The sequence below is a fragment of the Papio anubis genome, chromosome 13 (genome assembly GCF_008728515.1).
Source record: "Papio anubis isolate 15944 chromosome 13, Panubis1.0, whole genome shotgun sequence".
NCBI lineage: Eukaryota > Metazoa > Chordata > Mammalia > Primates > Cercopithecidae > Papio > Papio anubis.
Window position 1 is genome coordinate 100,353,659 of NC_044988.1, and position 18,398 is coordinate 100,372,056.

At 51.8% G+C, this 18,398-nt stretch overlaps 1 protein-coding gene across 1 annotated transcript in view; it reads left to right on the forward strand.

Moving 5' to 3' along the window:
• The window catches only part of PRDM12 (PR/SET domain 12), a 73,393-nt gene extending 63,202 nt beyond the window's left edge, over nt 1-10,191 (forward strand). Inside the window, exons 4-5 of the mRNA XM_003911185.4 lie at nt 6,740-6,851; nt 8,489-10,191. Coding sequence (XP_003911234.2) covers nt 6,740-6,851; nt 8,489-8,892 — 516 coding nt within the window. The 3' untranslated portion in view covers nt 8,893-10,191. The remainder of the gene's footprint in view (nt 1-6,739; nt 6,852-8,488) is intronic.
• Nucleotides 10,192-18,398: the final 8,207 nt, after the last annotated feature.

Consider the following 18,398-nt stretch of genomic DNA (forward strand, 5'->3'; position numbering starts at 1 on the left):
AAAAATACAAAAAAAAACTAGCCGGGTGAGGTGGCGGGCGCCTGTAGTCTCAGCTACTCGGGAGGCTGAGGCAGGAGAATGGCATGGACCTGGGAGGCAGAGCTTGCAGTGAGCTGAGATCCGGCCACTGCACTCCAGCCTGGGCGACAGTGCGAGACTCCCTCTCAAAAAAAAAAAAAAAAAAGAATAACAGCCTTCTCAACAGAGATGAAGGCAATGGGGTTTTAGAGCTCAGGTAGTCAGTGGAGGCGCCCCAGCAGGGCGTGCATCTGGTTGGATCCATTGATGTGACCCCTGGGGAACCTCCCGGCTTACTCCAGTCACAGAATTTACTATAACTTCAGGTGCCTAAAATGACAGTTCTAGAAAGTACTTACCACATAGCAAGTGGCCACTAAATGTTGAAGGATTAAAAGGGTCTTAGCAACTTTTTAATTTTTTTTTTTTTTTTTTTTTTAGATGGAGTCTTACTCTGTCGTCCAGGCTGGAGTGCAGTGGTGCAATCTTGGCTCACTGCAATCTCCACCTCCCAGGTTCAAGCAATTCTCCTGCCTCCCAAGCAGCTGAGATTACAGGCATGCGCCACCATGCCTGGCTAATTTTTGTATTTGTATTTTTTTTTTTTTTTTTTTTTAAGCAGAGTCTCGCCCTTTTGCCCCGGCTGGGGTGCAGTGGCCGGATCTCAGCTCACTGCAAGCTCCGCCTCCCGGGTTTACACCATTCTCCTACCTCAGCCTCCCGAGTAGCTGGGACTACAGGCGCCCGCCACCTCGCCCGGCTAGTTTTTTGTATTTTTTAGTAGAGACGGGGTTTTACCGGGTTAGCCAAGATGGTCTCGATTTCCTGACCTTGTGATCTGCCCCTCTTGGCCTCCCAAAGTGCTGGGATTACAGGCTTCAGCCACCACGCCCCGCCTAATTTTTGTATTTTTAGTAGATTTCACCATGTTGGCCAGGCTGGTCTCGGACTCCTGACCTCAGGTGATCTGCCCACCTCGGCCTCCCAAAGTGCTGGGATTATAGGTGTGAACCACTGCATCTGGCCAACAACTTTTAAAAAAAATAGAATCTGCTAAGCCCTCAGAGTGCTGCTCTCTGTTACTATCCTCATTTTTATCACGGTGAAACTGAAATGTTAGGGAGATTACGGGAAGTTGCTGAGCTGTGATGGGAACCCAGGCCCGTCTGAGCCCAGAGCTGGAGCGCTGAGTCACCATACCGTGTGGCCTCCCTGGCCAATATCTATTTGCTGGAACTCTATTAATTGGTGTGTCAGGACATCTGTGGTACAATGGAAATTGATGTTTGTCCAGATGACATTGAGATCCTTTTACACTAGGGCTTCAGAGCCTGTGGAGAAGGGGAGGGTATTTGCAGTCTCCTGGGAGCATGTTCAGTGGCAGGATATGAATTTACAGCAGGAAAACAAACCCCAAATTCTCTCATTTCCAATTTATAATAAAAATTGAGAAAGTGGGGCAGGACAGACCTTCTGGGCTGACAGGGCTCAGAGAAGCACGTTGAGAGGGCATGTCCATTTGTCGAAAGAGACCCAGGCACTGGTATTCCAGAGTTCTGCTGATGTGGGTTTTGTGGTACAGGACTCAGTTCCTTTGGGAATTGCTTTGTTTGTTTTGTGTCCTGAGCCTTTTCCTGCTCCCCTAAAAAGTGAATGACCAACTGATCCTGCTTCTCCGAGCCCCAGCAGAGAGCCCCGGCCTGCCAGGCCAGGCCTGAGTCTCAGCAGTAGAGAGTGCTGCCGAGGGCACCTAGAGGGCATGGTGGCTGTTCTTTGTATCCAGGCAGTCAGTGGGTGGGACCCCAGGAGCCTCTGCACAGTGATCCCAGGGTTCCAGGGAAGAAGCTGCAGGTTCCTGGGTTTTCTGGGTTTGATAGTAGAAGTTTGTTGATGGCGGATGCCTGGGAGCAGGCAGACACCAGAGGCCTAGGCACTGGGCACAGAAGGGCTGAGAGAGACTCCCAGTTCCCAGCCTCTGGGCAGGTGAGGTTGCTGGCTTCTAGCTGTCTGGAAATATGTGTCATTCTCAATTCCAGCAGGCTCTTTTTTTTTTTTTTCTTTTTAAGACAATCTTGCTCTGTCCCTGAGGCCGGAGCGCTGAGCTCACTACAACCTCCACCTCCTGGGTTCAGGTGATTAAACAATTCTCGTGCCTCAGCCACCTGGATAGATGGGAGTACAGGCACATGCCACCACTCCCGGCTAAATTTTTTGTTTTTTGAGATGGAGTTTCGCTCTTGTTGCCCAGGCTGGAGTGCAGTGGTGCCATCTTGGCTCACTACAACCTCCGCCTGCTGGATTCAAGCGATTCTCCTGCTTCAGCCTCCTGAGTAGCTGGGATTACAGGCATGCACCACCACTCCCGGCTAATTTTGTATTTTAAGTAGACACAGGGTTTCTCCATGTTGGTCAGGCTGGTCTCCAACTCCCGACCTCAGGTGATTCGCCGACCTCGGCCTCCCAAAGTGCTGGGATTACAGGCGTGAGCTACCAAGTCTGGCCATTATTATTTTTTTCTTTTTCTTTTCTTTCTTTCTTTCTTCCTTTCTTTTTTTTTTTTTTGAGACAGAGTCTTGCTCTGTCTCCCAGGCTGAAGTGCAATGGTGCCATCTCGGCTCACTGCAACCTCCGCTTCCTGGGTTCAAGAGATTCTCCTGCCTCAGCCTCCCGAGTAGCTGGGACTACAGTTGCAGGCCACCACACGCAGATAATTTTTGTATTTTTAGTAGAGACAGGGTTTCACTATGTTAGCCAGGCTGATCTCAAACTCCTGACCTCGTTATCCACCCGCTTCGGCCTCCCAAAGTGCTGGGATTACAGGTGTGAGTCACTGTGCCCGGCCCCATTTTTGTATTTTTAGTAGAAACAGGGTTTCACCATGTTGGCCAGGCTGGTCTTGAACCCCTGGCCTCAAGTGATCCACCCACCTCGGCCTCTCAAAATGCTGGGATTACGGGTGAGAGCCACCGCACCCAACCTGTAGGCTCTTCTTAATTGATTTTCTCTTGCTTTTAAAAAATAATGTGTGTGTGTGTGTACAGAAGTAATATGTGCTCATTATTTTTTAAAAAGCCAGAGGCATGATGTAGATGGCATCATGCTACTCTCCATGAACCTTAAGTCAGCATTTTAAAATAGTCTCAAAATGGCAAACCCTTCTGGGGAAAGACAAACAGCAAACCAGCGACAGTGGCTGGCATCCAGAGTGGCAGAGAATGACTTCTCATTTTATACCGCGTTATATGTTTATACAATTTGGTCCATATGTCTGCATTGCTGTTTTAAGTTTTAAATTCATTAGTAAAATTAACTTTAGTACATTACAAGCATTCTTAGTAAATAAATGACTCACCCTTATGCTGCAATTGTCGCCATCAGAGTTCTTATTTTATTTTATTTATTTATTTTTTGAGATAGAGTTCTACTCTGTTGGCTGGACTGGAGTGCAGTGGCGCGATCTCAGCTCACTGCAACCTTTGCCTCCCGAGTTCAGGCGATTCTCCTGCCTCAGCCTCCTGAGCAGCTGGGATTACAGGCGCACACACCATGCCCGGCTAATTTTTGTATTTTTAGTAGAGAAGGTGTTTCGCCATGTTGGCCGGGCTGGTCTCAAACTCCTGACCTCAAGTGATCTGCCTGCCTCAGCCTCCCAAAGTGCTGGGGTTACAGGCATAAGCCACTGCACCCAGCCGACTGTTATTGTATTTATTTTATATTTAATAGTAGTTGTTTCAATTAAAACTAAAAGGCTGATGTTAGCTTAGTATTTGATGATCCCCAGGCCTGGAGCCTGGAGGTGGAGTTCCACTGGGGGCTCGCTGAGCCTACCATCTCATCCCACATCTGTGCTGGAGGAGCTGACTTCTCTTCTAGGGGAGATGGGGCTGGGAAGTGGGGGTACCTGCATGGGGCTGGTGTCCTTGGAGCATTCGGGCCCAGGCTGTGTTCTTGCTGGATTCTGACGGCAGAACCCTGGTCACCCTGGGCTTCCACCGAACCAGCGGCCTCTGCAACTCTGCTGGCTCAGCAAGCACTCCTGCGGAGAGCTGGACGTGCCAGAAACCGCTGCCAGCTTCTCTGAGAGGTTGGTGGGCTCCAGGAAAACAATCACTGGCGCTTCCATGTCTCGATTATGCAAAGAGCTTTATGCATATGGCTCCGCTGCACCCCAAAAACCACTCAGTGAGGCCATCGCAATGTGAGGAAACAAGCCCCACGAGGTGAGGCAACTTGCCCAAGGTCACTTGCTCAGCAGATGGGGAGCCTAGTGGACCCCAATATGTCTGACTCCAGACTGGGCAGGAACCCTCTGTGGGGCGTCTTCAGCGGTCCGGGGGAGGGTGCTGATTGCTTGGGAAGAACCATGACATCAACGTGTCTGGTTTCATCCAAGACTGGAAGCCAAGGGTCGGGACAATGTTGGAGGTGACTTACAACCAGAGTCTTAGAGTTGGGGGGGAACTCAGGGACCATGTTCCCTGACCCCCTCATTTGAGGAGCACAGAAAGGCAAAGTGACTTGCCTAAGGTCACACAGGGACCCGGTGACAGAGGGCTCATCTGCACTATCTCGTAGACAGATTTCCTTCACAATTAATTTATGTTAAATATTTCAATTTCATCATCTGCTTTTCTGGGAGATTCACAAAACCTCTTCCTTCTATCCCGGTGAGGTCTGGAAAAAAAGTAGAATTTTTAAAAGTGTTAAAAAACGAAAAAAAAACCCCAAATCAGAACCTCTTTCTTCTCTGCCCCTTTCCAGCAGGGGCCTCCACCTCTGACCTGCTGGCCTTCTGGACAGTGGCCATGACTATGAATGAGCAGAGAGGTCACCAGGACTCTTGCTGTGGTGCCAGATTGTAATCTGTCCACTTTCTGGGAGGCACCATCTAACTTTCTGTGGCTTCTGGGACTGCACTTGGTGTTTCCACGTTGACTTCTCGTCACTTACCGATCCTAAGGCTCGCCATGATGCCCCGTGAACCATGGGGGCATGAGGAAATGGATGTGGTGACTCTAGGCTGAGTCTCAGGAGGATGGCTGTCGCCTAAGCCCCCTCACATCCTCCTGTTCGCACCCCTTCTCTTTCGACCTCCCCTTCTTCTTCTTCTTTTTTTTTTCTTGAGACAGGCTCTTGCTCTGTCACCCAGGCTGGAGTGGTCACCCAGGCTGGCATGTAGTGGTGCAATCTCAGCTTACTGCAACCTCTGCCTCCTGGGTTCAAGCAGTTCTGCCTCAGCCTCCCAGGTAGCTGGGACTATAGGCATGCGCCACCATGCCTAGCTAATTTTTCTATTTTTTTTGTAGAGACAGAGTTTTACTATGTTGCCCAGGCTAGTCTCAAACTCCTGGCCTCAAGTAATCCACCTGCTTCGGCCTCCCAAAGTGCTAGGATTACAGGCATGAGCGACCACGCCCGACCTCCATGTTCCCTTCTTTTCAAGGGTGAGCAGAGCTTGCTGCAATGGTCTGAGGGTCTTCCAGGCTCTGACCGGAGGAAGGAAGGCATAGTGAACGCCAGAGTTCTGAGCGTGGGCTCTGCAGGCTGAACCAAACAGACACAGAAGGGACCTTGTCTCTGACCACAGAAGCCAATGCGGGATCCTGGCCTGGTTTCAGACACCTGTAGATGGAACCCCATGTGATCTTTTGTGCTTCACCTAATAAAGAACCCTCCAGGAAAACAAACCAGCTGTTGCCGGGGGGTGTATGGGTTTCTCTGGGCACATCAGATAGTGGCCCCAGGGGACAGGTGCCAAGGCCAGCACTTCTGGGGTCCAGGCCTCGGGACAGTGATAGGCTGTCCCTTCTCTCATACGCCCTGCCTGGCTAGGGCCTGGAGCTTCCCCACTTGGGAGGGGTAACTGGCTTCCATGAGAGGTCTGGCAGGCCCCTTGGGTTGTCCTGGAGCGTGTGGCATTTATGGCCAGTGCCACCCCGGGAGCAGGCCCCTTACGCCTCCCTGGATCATCACTGCAAAATCCTCTGACCAACATCCTTTGCCATGAGCCTGGAGCAGGTCCTCCCCGAGAGCAGCAGAGCCCCCAAATCACTTGTGGGGTTCTCTGTCATTGACCTAGGACGCGGTGAACTGGACTCTGTGTAAGACAGTGTACCCCAACGTTTCTTGGGGTGGAGGTGTTCATCCATCCGAATGCTTCTTTTTTAGCATCTGCCATGTGCACAGAAACACTCAGAGCCCTGTGCTTGGTCGGGAAGTACCTGTGATGTGGGGTGTCTATGGAAGCTTTGGATAAGAGATGTTTCCAGAACATTATCCCCACAGGGTGTAGCCAAGTACCCTAGGGTGCCCCACAGCCCACCATTCTTGGAAACATCCGGCTCAGCCCTGCAGCCCCGGGGGCTGGCTGACTCCAGTTCTCCTGCGTAAGAATTGAAAAGATTTCTAATTTTCCATCTTCCGTTACTTCCGCTTGCTGTGAGGTGTCCATTCTGGTGCTGTCAGCTTGGAAGCTCTCCTGTGGCCAGAGCACGGACAGAGATGGCCTGGGCAGGGAGAGGGGGACAGAGGGGTTTGACACCCCAGGGTCTTCCATGTTTATGCAGCTTGCCGGGACAGCTCAGTGGAAATGGGCCTGTGTGGCTTTCTCAGGGCTGAGACTGGGTTCAGGTCTCCTGACTGTGAAGGGGTGCTCAGAGACCCCCAACTCTCACCTCCCAGCTGCTGCCTCCCTGACCTCCTCTTGCCTCCCTCCCTGCAGATGATCCCGCCTGACCAGGAACTGCTGGTGTGGTACGGAAACTCACATAACACCTTCCTGGGGATCCCTGGTGTGCCTGGGCTAGAGGAGGACCAGAAAAAGAATAAGCATGGTAGGTGTTCTCCGTGGGGCCACTGAGACACAGACCCATGGAGAGGGGAGCCCAGGGAGGGGAGAGAGAGAATGAGAGAAGCAGGGAGGCTCCTGACCTCCAGGGACCTCAGTTCAATGTCTGGCAGCATTGAGCAGATAAGACATACAGGTCCAAGGAGGCTGATGCCCCTGGAGCTGCCACATGGGCCGGGCATAGGTGGGAGATGGTCCTCCTGCTTCCTGGCCATAATAGACTGTCTGGGGGGTATGTGGGGGAGACCAGAGAGGCAATGAGGTATGACAGGAGAAGAAAGGAGCTGGGCAGCAGGAGCCTGGATTGAGTTCTAGTTCTGCTGTGCAATCTTGGAAATGCCCTGTGCCTCAGTTTCCTCATCTGTAAAGGGAAGATCCTAGGCAAGATAATCTCTAAGTTCCCTTCTGTATATTTCCTTGCCCTGTCGCTGATGTCTGGTGCAGGGTCTGGCACAGAGTAGGTGCTCCGTATAAGCCTGTTGAAGGAAGGCAGGACAGACTGTGCCTGTGTGTGTGTTGTGGGGACGCTGGCCATCACAGCAGAGACCACTTGCTCAACAACTATTTCTTGCCAAGAACTAGGCTAAACCTTTGGCAGATATCACAGGCATGAGGTACTGTGGTCGGTGGTCCTTATTTTTGGAGGATGAACCTGAGCTGGTGAGCTACTGTTTATTAAGTCCTTGCTCTGCAGCTGATGTTTTACAAACATTAATTTCTCTAGGCTGGGCATAGTGGCTCATGCCTGTAATCCCAGCACTTTGGGAGGCAGAGACAGGAGGATCATTGAGCCTAGGAGTTCCAGACCAGCCTGGGCAACATAGCAAGACCCCATCTCTAAAAAAAACTTTAAAAATTAGCCAGGTGTGCTGGCACGAGCCTGTGTTCCCAGCTACCTGGGAGGCTGAGGTGGAAGGATCACTTGAACCCGGGAGGTCGAGGCTGCAGTGAGCTGAGATGGCACCACTGCACTCCAGCCTGGCGACAGAGGGAGACTCCGTCTCAAAAAAGAAAAAAAAAAAAAAAAAAAATCTTTTTTCACTTATCCTTACCAGGCTTACGAGGGCGATGCTAGTAGTACCTCCATTTCAGGAAGGAGAAAACCGAGGCGCAGTTCCGTGGTACAGAGTAGGCACTCAGTAAATGTTTGTGAGATGAGTTAATGAAAGGTTTGGAGATGGGAGTCATCATAGTTGCTCCCCTTTACGGAAGGCCTTCTCCAATCCAGGCATCTCTCAGGCACTGGCTAAGGCAGGTCAGGTGCTTAGCGCAGAGACCTTCCATAGACGTCTTTTCTCATCCTCTCGGGCAATCGTACGCCCGAAGAGGCAGTGCTAGGTTTCCATTTTACAGATGAGAAAGCTGAGGTTTAGCTAGGCTGAGTCGCTAAGTCTCCGAGGTCTCGCATCGTGATCGTGAGTCCAACTCCTATTGGATCCCCCAGCAGGGGGACCCTTCGCTGTCCCTCCCATCCGTCTGCCACCGTCCAAGCAGCACCCGCCCTCAGGATGGGATCGCCCCCGGGAGGGGGGCGCTGGGGGCCCGGGCCACGGGGCGCCGGTTCTCACGGGGCTGCTCTCTCCCCTTCCTCGTCTCCCTTCTCCCGCCCCGCCCCGCGGCCAGAGGACTTCCACCCGGCGGACTCGGCGGCGGGCCCCGCGGGCCGCATGCGCTGCGTCATCTGCCACCGCGGCTTCAACTCGCGCAGCAACTTGCGCTCGCACATGCGCATCCACACGCTGGACAAGCCCTTCGTGTGTCGCTTCTGCAACCGCCGCTTCAGCCAGTCGTCCACGCTGCGCAACCATGTGCGCCTGCATACGGGCGAGCGCCCCTACAAGTGCCAGGTGTGCCAGAGTGCCTACTCGCAGCTGGCCGGCCTGCGCGCCCACCAGAAGAGCGCGCGCCACCGGCCGCCCAGCGCCGCGCTGCAGGCACATTCGCCCGCGCTGCCAGCCCCGCACGCGCACGCGCCCGCTCTTGCCGCCGCCGCCGCCGCGCACCACCTGCCGGCCATGGTGCTGTGAGCGCGCCCGCGCCCTCGCCCGGCCCCGCGCGCTCCCGGGCCCTCGGCAACCAGGCCCCGCAGCGCGACTCGCCCTCCCGCCCCGACCCCCGGCCCGGCGCCCCCGCGGAGCCCCGCGCGCTGGGGGTGCGCCCCAAAGACGGACCCCAGGCACCCCCGCCTCGGCTCGTGTCGCAGATGAGGACACTGAGGGCGGCGTCCCTCACCCAGGCCACGCAGATGGTGCGGCTACTCGACCGCCTCCTCTGGGAGGGGGTCCCCCTGCCTGGCCTCGCCCCCGAATCTCCCTCCTGTTGTAGAACCGGGCGCCCAGACCGGCATCCCCCTCGTGGGTGCCAAGAAAGCGAAATTTAGCGCCCCGAGGACCCCTCAGCAGAGGAAGGGGAGTCCCCACCTCCGCCACCGAGAGTCCTGTGCTTCGGAATGAAGGGAGGGCGACCTCCTTGTCCGGGTGCGGCCGGGCGCGGGGCTTGTGGGGGCGCCACCTCCTCTTCTGGCCCCTGGGACTGGTGTCCTGAAGTGTCGGGAGTCTTTACGCAACCTTGACAGGTGCGGGCTACTGGGGTCCATCGGCAGCCGGAAGAGACCCGGAGAGACCTGCATCTTCTGGGCCCTTACCCCCAAACCTGGCTCCTGGGGATGGATGAGGAAGGAGCTCTTTGCAGTGCACCAGGCACGTTGAAAGTGGAGGCACAACGGAAATCCTCTGTAGGACCCCAAGCAAGACCCTGCACCTCTCTGGGCCTCAGTTTCCCCATCTGTAAAATGCGGGAGTTGGACCAATGCCCCCTCCCCTTCAGCTGTGACATCATGCCTTGGAAGGCGAAAGTTCCCCCCAACCCCTTCCAACACACACACCCCAGCGAGAGGAGGGCAAGACTGGAACTGCTGTCCGGGAGGTTAAGGTGGCTTCTGTGGCCAGGAGGCACTTCCGAACTGTGCCCAGTCCCGGGAGTTCCGCCCCGTCTGCCCACACTTCCCTCGGTCCCTGCCCGTTTCCTCAAACTCTGGCCGTGCGCGCCCTCTGGTGTCGCCTCTCACACTTTGCAGTCATTTACCAGGATTCCCGTGGGGCGTTTTGTAAAATAAAGAAACTATAATATTAATGAAAAGTATAAAATGTATAGAGTTTTCAAGACACTGTGTTCTACTTCCAGAAAATGGTCACTTTAACCTTGTAAATATTTATCTAAAATGATATTTACAAAACTGTGATATATTATTATTTGATTGTATATGTACAACTGTAAATACATTTGTACCTCTCTTGTATTCTAAAATAAAAATTACTTGGAACATTGATCATTTAGCATCTGAATGGGTGGACGCTTTTATCTGTATGAAGGAAATATAGAAAGTGTCTAGAAGCTGGAAAGGGGCGGGTAAGAGTTGTTCCACTTGCTGGTGTGTACAGGAAAATTTTCTTTGTCACAACTGGGGTGTCAGATCCCAGTGAGATGGGTCACAGTGCAAAGCAATTGGAAATCTTGAAAGGGGCTGGGCAGATTCTCGTGGTTTCCAGCTGGTTCAAACATCAGTGCCTTACTTTGTAACTTTTCCCAAATATTTACTTTTTTTTTTTTTTTTTTTTTTTCATTTTAATGGTCAAGCTGAAGATGTTCAAGCAGCCAGCGGGAATGGGCCAAGATGGCCACCAAGTGCCCTCCCAATGCCTAGACTCTCCAAATGTTCTGGGCACCCATTTCCAGACCCTCTTGAAGAAGACCAGGAAACAGGAAGGCCTCTAGTTAAAGCCAGAGAGTTTCATGGTTCCTATAGGGCCACGCTCCCCTCTCCTCTGCAGGAAAGAGGTGCGTGCAGGGGAGTGTGGGTTCACACCTGTGCTCCAGCATACACCAGCTATGAGGGTGTCATCTTCCAACCCGCTGCGTGTGTGGCTTCCTGGCATCCCACAGGTACAACTCTGCATCTTCATCCCACACACATGTGCACACATGCACACCTGCAGACACTTGGGAATTCACACTTGGACACACAGACGAGCCCCATTTGGAACTTCAGGGGTGTACTCCCAAAGACCCCCATACTTTGAGGGATTTGTCCTGCACCGTGGAAATTGGGGCACAGGCAGGAGTTGGACACCTCATGAGTTCACTTGCAGGCCCCATCTGGGGTTCACTCCCTCAGGCCAGTGGGGGAAGTCACCCTTGGTTCTCCTCCCACTGGAACTTCGCTTCTCCTTTGACACTCCACCATTAGGCTCCCATTGCCTCCGGTGGCCCCTGCATTCCCCCCTCCCATGCAGCCCCCACCCAGGCCTCTTGTTCCCTCGACCAAAGTCTATCTGTCCTGAGTCCCCCGAGGGATGCCAAGGGGTGAAGTGGCAGATGGCTTGTCCTGCCCACATGTTGAGACTCCCAGGAAATAACTCTGGCTTCCTGAAGTAGGGGCTGCCAGAGCCAGATACTCAGAGAAGTCAGTGAGGCCCTTGAACAGAAATCTAAATTGTTCTCCATAGGTCATTCTGTCCTGTGAGGTCTCAGCTAACAGATCCCAGGATCCCCATCCCAGGCTCCAGAACCCACCTGGTGGTAGCTGGCTGTAACTGCAGACCAAGGTGCCTCTGCTTTGCCCACAGACCTGTTCCCACAGAAGTGTGCTGCCCCGGGTGCCAGGGCCTGGGATACCAGGGTGAAAGGATGTGACTTGTGGCTTGCACGCTGGAGGGAGGCATGATGCTGAAAAGCCTAACCTCTTACTTTGCTTGCATTTGCAGCAGAGGCCTGAGGCCCCTTTCCTGAGATTGCCGTCCCCCTAATCAAAGACATGCAAACATAGCCAAGGCAGTTTCTGTGGGCCAGCCCTGGACTTGGGGCTTTATTTTTATTTTTATTTTTGAGACACAGTTTCGCTCTTGTGGCACAGGCTGGAGTTCAATGGCTCACTGCAACCTCCACCTCCAGGTTCAAGCGATTCTCCTGCCTCAGCCTCTGAGTAGCTGGGATTACAGGCGCCCTCCAGCACGCCTGGCTAATTTTTTGTATTTTTAGTAGAGACGGGGTTTCACCATGTTGACCAGGCTTGTCTTGAACTCCTGACCTCTGGTGATCCACCCGCCTCGGCCTCCCAAAGTGCTGGGATTACAGGCGTGAGTCCAGCCGGGCTTAGGGCTTTAAACACATGCATTCCAGAAATCCTCCTCATAAACCCACAAGTGGATACTACCCCCCAATCTTTTTCCCCAACGCTCTTTTAATCAATATCCATTTTGAAGTACAAGAAAACGCAGCTGCTGGGCACGGGGGCTCACGCCTGTAATCCCAGCACTTTTGGAGGCCAAGGCGGGCGGATCACGAGGTCAGGAGATCAAGACCATCTATTCTGACCTAACTTTGGAAGTCACATAGAGGCATTTCTGACATATGCTGTCCATCAAAGCAGTCACAATCCTGTCCTGTGGCAGGAGAGGATGCACAAAACTCACTGCTTCTTTTTTTTTTTTTTTCCAATACGGAGTTTCACTCTTGTTGCCCAGGCTGTGGTGCAGAGGCACAATCTCGGCTCACTGCAACCTTTGCCTCCTGGGTTCAAGCAATTATCCTGCCTCAGCCTCCCAATTAGCTGGGATTACAGGCGCCTGCCACCATACCCGACTAATTTTGTATTTTTAGTAGAGATGAGGTTTTACCATGTTGGTGAGGCTGGTCTCGAGCTCCTGACCTCAAGTGATCCACCAGCCTCGGCCTCCCAAAGTGGTGGGATTACAGGCCTGAGCCACCACGCCCGGCTAATTTTTGTATTTTTAGAAGAGATGGGGTTTCACCATGTTGGCCAGGCTGGTCTTGAACTCCTGACCTCAAGTGATCCACCCGCCTCAGCCTCCTACAGTGCTGGAATTACAGATGTGAGCCACTGCGCCCGGCAGAGAGCTCTTTCAAGGGTCCTGAAATCTGACATGGTATGCCAACATGGAAATGACTATCATGGAGAAAGATCTTTGTTCTAGAAACAAGAGGCAGGGTGCGCCGTGCAGAGCCGCATAGGAAAGCACCAGGTTGGTCAGGAGGCAGAGGGAAGGAGGGGAAAACATGAGCAAGAGCCTTTATTGTGGTTTCCATGGGAAGGAATGGGTGAGGCAAGGTAAGCAGGCTTAGGATTGGTTGGTTTGACAACTGCAGCAGGTGCTGGGGTATACGGACTTTCCCTAGTTGTCTGGTGTCTGGCCTTGGGATGATCAAGGCAGTTGGATACTGGTCCTGAGTAAGAGAGCCTAATAAAGGAGGTGTTTGTGGGTGTAGGCTCTGGATTGGGTGGTGTGTGTTTGCAAGGGACCTCCTGGGTGAGTTGTTCACTATCTCCAGGAACCGGTTAACCCTGGGCGGGGCAGTCTCTCTGGGAAGAGCAAGGCCCCAAGATCTCAAAGCATCTGAGTACAGAAAAGCAAAGGCGCCGGGCACGGTGGCTCACGCCTGTAATCCCAGCACTTTGGGAGGCTGAGGCGGGCAGATCACGAGGTCAGGAGTTCGAGACCAGCCTGGCCAACATGGTGAAACCCCGTCTCTACTAAAAAGACAAAAATTAGCCAGGCGTGGTGGTGGGCACCTGTAATCCCAGCTACTCAGGAGGCTGAGGCAGAACAATCACTTGAACCCGGGAGGCAGAGGTTGCAGTGAGCAGAGACTGTACCATTGCACTCCAGCCTGGGCAACAGAGCGAGACTCCATCTTAAAAAAAAAAAAAAAAAAAAAAAGCAAAGACATGCTTAATACAAGGGCCTACTATATATCAAGCATACATAGGAAACAGGCAGTGAACAAAATGGACAGTCTGGGTATTTGTGGGGTTCATATCCGGTGGGAAAATAGGCGATGAGCGGACAAACAAACCTGTATTTTGTAAGTCTATCGTATTTTTTCTTTTTTATTTTATTTTATTTTATTTTATTTTTTTTGAGACAGAGTCTCGCTCTGTCGCCCAGGCTGGAGTGCAGTGGCCGGATCTCAGCTCACTGCAAGCTCCGCCTCCCGGGTTTACGCCATTCTCCTGCCTCAGCCTCCTGAGTAGCTGGGACTACAGGCGCCCGCCACCTCGCCCGGCTAGTTTTTTGTATTTTTTAGTAGAGACGGGGTTTCACCGTGTTAGCCAGGATGGTCTCGATCTCCTGACCTCGTGATCCGCCCGTCTCGGCCTCCCAAAGTGCTGGGATTACAGGCTTGAGCCACCGCGCCCGGCCTTATCGTATTTTTTCAACAAATATTTTATGGCTGCCCTGTGTACCAGGCCTGGTTCTAAGCATTAATATATGATGAACAGAACAGATCAAGTCCCTGTTTTCAGCACATGAATGTCTAGTGGAGGGAGACTGCAATAAATGAACAAAAAAAGAAAAAAGAAAAGAAAAAGAAAAGAAAATTCAAGCCCAGGCACGGTGGCTCACACCTGTAATTCCAGCACTTTGGGAGGCCAAGGCGGGCAGATCACTTGAGGTCAGGAGTTCGAAACAAGCCTGGCCATCATGGTGAAACCCCGTCTCTCTGAAAAATACAAAAATTAACCAGGCGTGGTGATGGGTGCCTGTAATCCCAGCTACTCAGGAGGCTGAGGCGGGATAATCGCTTCAATCCGGGAGGCAGAGGTTGCAGTGAGCCGAGATCACGCCATTGCACTCCAGCTTGGGCAACAAGAGCGGGACTCCATCTCAAAAGAAAGAAAAAGAAAAAAAGAAAAATCAGTGACAAGAAGTAAAACAGGATCAAGGGATTAAAAAAAGGACTGGAGAGTTATTCCAGATAAGATGATCAGCGGAGTCTTCTCTGAGGAAGTGACGTTTGAGCAAGCCGTGAGTGAGGAGAAGGAGCCAGCCACACAGAAGCCTGGGCGAAGAGAATTTATGCAGAAAGAGACCAGAGTAAAGGGCCCTGGAGTGATGAGGAGCTTGGTGCTGTGGCACCGAAGGGAAGCCAGCTAGTCTTGAGGCAGGAGAATAGGGTCTGGAGGCAGGGAACATAAGGCTGATTCACACTGACTTTCTAGAAGTAAATCAAAAGGAAAACGCCAACTTTCCAATAACAAAGGGACCAGCGGCTACTCCCTTTGCAATCCCAGCTTTTCTGTGTGGCAGATGAAAAACTGAAAGTACCTCTAATTGGTCCCTTCTTCCCACAACCAGTCAGGCTGCTTGGGGCCAAATCTTCATTTGCATAGGAGTATAACTTTGTAACTTCACTTCAGCCTCTGATTGATCACTTTCCACAACCAATCAGATATTTGCATAGGGCGTAACTTGTAACTTCAGCCTCTCATTGGTCACTTTCCACAACCAATCAGACTGATCACGGGCGGCTCCTTCATTTACACAGGGTGTACACCAAATAACCAATGGGAAACCTTTATAAGGTATTTAAACCCCAGAAACTTCTGTAAAGAGCCTCTTGAGTTTCTTTGCTTGGCTCGTTCATCGCCCTGTGGAGTGTACTTTCGTTTTCAATAAATCTCTGCTTTTGTTGCTTTATTCTTTCCTTGCTTTGTCTGTGTGTTTTGTCCAAGACGCCAAGAACCTGGGCACCCTCCACCGGTAACAGTCTGGCTGCAGCATATTGAGTAACGCAGTGGGTTAGGACGAGCGTGAGGTCAGAGACAGGCAGGAGTCTAGAAGTGTTGGAAGCAGGGAAGTGATTTAATCTGTTTTTAAAGCTCCCTCTGGCTGCTGTGTGGAGATTGGATGAAGGAAGGACAAAAGTAGAATTAGGAAGACAAGCTAGGAGGTTATCTCCCTGGTAAGAGATGCCGTTGATCAGCCTGGGGCAGTGGCTGCAGAGATGCACAAATGTGGTGCCGTCAGTGACTCTTAGACCTTTTCCGCCACTGAAATTACATAGGGAGTTAAAACACGCACAGACTTCTGGACCTTATCTTTGCAGAACCTCATGAAAGGAAAATAAATCTTGGAGCCACAAAATCACTAAGCTAAAGGGAAAAGTAAGTCAAGCTGGGAACTGCTTAGGGCAAACCTGACTCCTGTTCTATTCAAAGTCACCATACCTGATTGCCTCCTTTGGAGACGCTAATGAGAAACTCAAAAAAAAAAAAAAAAAAAAAAGCAACCATTTGTTTCTTATCTACCTATGACCTGGAAGCCCCTTCCCAGCTTAGAGTTGTCCCGCTTTTCCGGGCTGAATCAATGTTCATCTCACATATGTTGATTGATGCTTCATGTCTCCCCAAAATGTATGAAACCAAACTGCGCTCCAACCACCTTGGACACGTGTTGTCAGGACCTCCTGAGCTTGTGCCACAGGCACACATCCTCAATCTTGGCGAAATAAACTTTCTAAATTAACTGAGACCTGTCTCAGATATTCGGGATTTACAGCCTCAATGCCTAAGGAATCTATACTTTTTACAAGCCCCCTGGGATGTGCTGCTCTGTCTCCGGGTACCCACTTGTCTACTGGTGGTAAAGGGGTAAGTGTGGCCAGGCTCGGTGGCTCATGCCTGTAATCCCAGCACTTTGGGAGGCCAAGATGGGCGGATCACTTGAGTTCAGGAGTTCAAGATCAGGTTGGGCAACACGGTGAAACCCTGTCTTCACAAAACAAGTACAAAAAATTAGCCGAGCCTGGTGGCATGTGCCTGTAGTCCAAACTATTCAAGAGGCTGAGGTGGTAGGATTACCTGAGCCCAGGAGGTCAAGGCTGCAGTAAGCCATAATCGTGTCATTGTACTCCAGCCTGGGTGACAAAGACCCTGTCTGAAAGAAAGAAAGAAAGAAAGAAAGAAAGAAAGAAAGAAAGAAAGAAAGAAAGAAAGAAAGAAAGATGCGTGTGACGATGCAGAAAGAGGATGGGGGAAGGGGAGTCTGCCGTTTTGGATTCTAGTCCCAGCTACAGGTCTATTTGGGGGGCTCGGTGCCCCCAAGTGATCATCAGGGATAGCAATGCCTACCTCGAAGATGGGCTGAAAGTGAGGAATACATAACATAGTATTTGTAATGCACTCAGCAAAGGACTAGCCGAAGCACTCGGGTTATGTTTGGTAAAGGGTGCAGGCTCTGGGGTAAATCGCGTGCAGCTGGAACACACACCGGCTTCGCTGCCATCTGCTAATGTGAATTCCATTCCTTTTGGGGCCTCGATTTCCTCCTCCATAAACTGGTATCCACAATGCCAACCTTGCGACAGGCTCCGTGAATGTGAACGCTGTGAGAATGCGCGTCTCTCCCTCCCGGGAAGAACTTGGATGGTGTCAGGACTACACTCTCGCTCCGCCTAGGGCCGCTCGCTGGGCCTGGCTTCCTGGCCGCCGGGCTACGCGGGCTCAAAGGACACCATCGCCCTCGTATGGCCGCGGCAGGACTGGACCAAGGGGCTGGGCTCTAGCGCCTTCCTCCAAGCACGGCGGAGGGCGAGGGTCTGGCCGCCCACTTACCTAGGGCCTTGGGGCACTAGCATTCACGTCACGGACTGCCTGGCAGGGCTGACTTTCTTAAGTGTGGTCGTGCGCCTTGCTTAAGTGGAAGAAATGCTGTCGCTTTGGAAATTTATAAAACAATTGGTTCGATGGATCTTTCTTCAGGAGGCAGACTTGGTTTACCTGCTTTTCTGACCACAGTTGATGTAAATGATTTCATTTAATCCTCTTTAGAGTCCCTGTGCATGGGGAATTACCATCCCCAATTAGTTTTTTGTGAATGCAGGGCAAGGAGAGGGAGACGGTAGTGGGGAACGGGAGAAGGGGCGAGGGGTACGCTCCTATTAAAACGGAGCCCCAGCAAAACCCACAGAGCCATCTGTCTGTTCCCTGCTGAATCCTTAGAACAGCGCCTGGCACACACAGAGCGCTCAACTCGCTGTGTAACTAAATGCAAGCCATCTTCGTATTATGTGTGCACTTCCCTTCCCTACCAAATATACCTGGCTTGCAAGGTTTGACCTATATTGTTTGACAATTTTTAACTTGTTTCCAAAAGAAATATTGGAGTAAATTAGCTTGCTTAAAGAAGTCTTTATGAAAGAACAGAACCAAGTGAGAAGTATCTGGAGCCCGGTTTGGAGGTATAGATGATGATGCTGAGCCAGCACCCACGGGGCGGCAGCAATGTAGAATACTGGGGCTACTAGGAACCGTGTGGACAGGGGCTCTTCTCTCTGTTCAAATAGTGTTTTCTGTAGATCCCATCTCTCCATCCTCCTGAGCTCTCTTTTAGAAAATACCGGATTTCAGCAGCTTAGAGTTGGACAGAAACTCAGAGGTCCGTTTCTCAGTTATCGCTAACCCTTGTAAACAATAAATGGGATGGTGAGTACAAGACAGTTTTGGTAAAAAGTCACACCCCACACAACGTGAGATTGTATTATTCCACGGGTGCTCCCTTGCCAATAGTAAACATGGCAGCTCGGCTCCCTTCCCTTCGGGTTCGCCTTAGTGTTGCCAATTGTAAACATGGCCTCCAGGCCGTGAGTTCTCATTGGCAGCTGCTCTGAGTCCCCGCCCTTCCCCGCCCCTCCGAACGCGGCCAGGAGTTGCGGAGTCGGATATCGCGGCTCC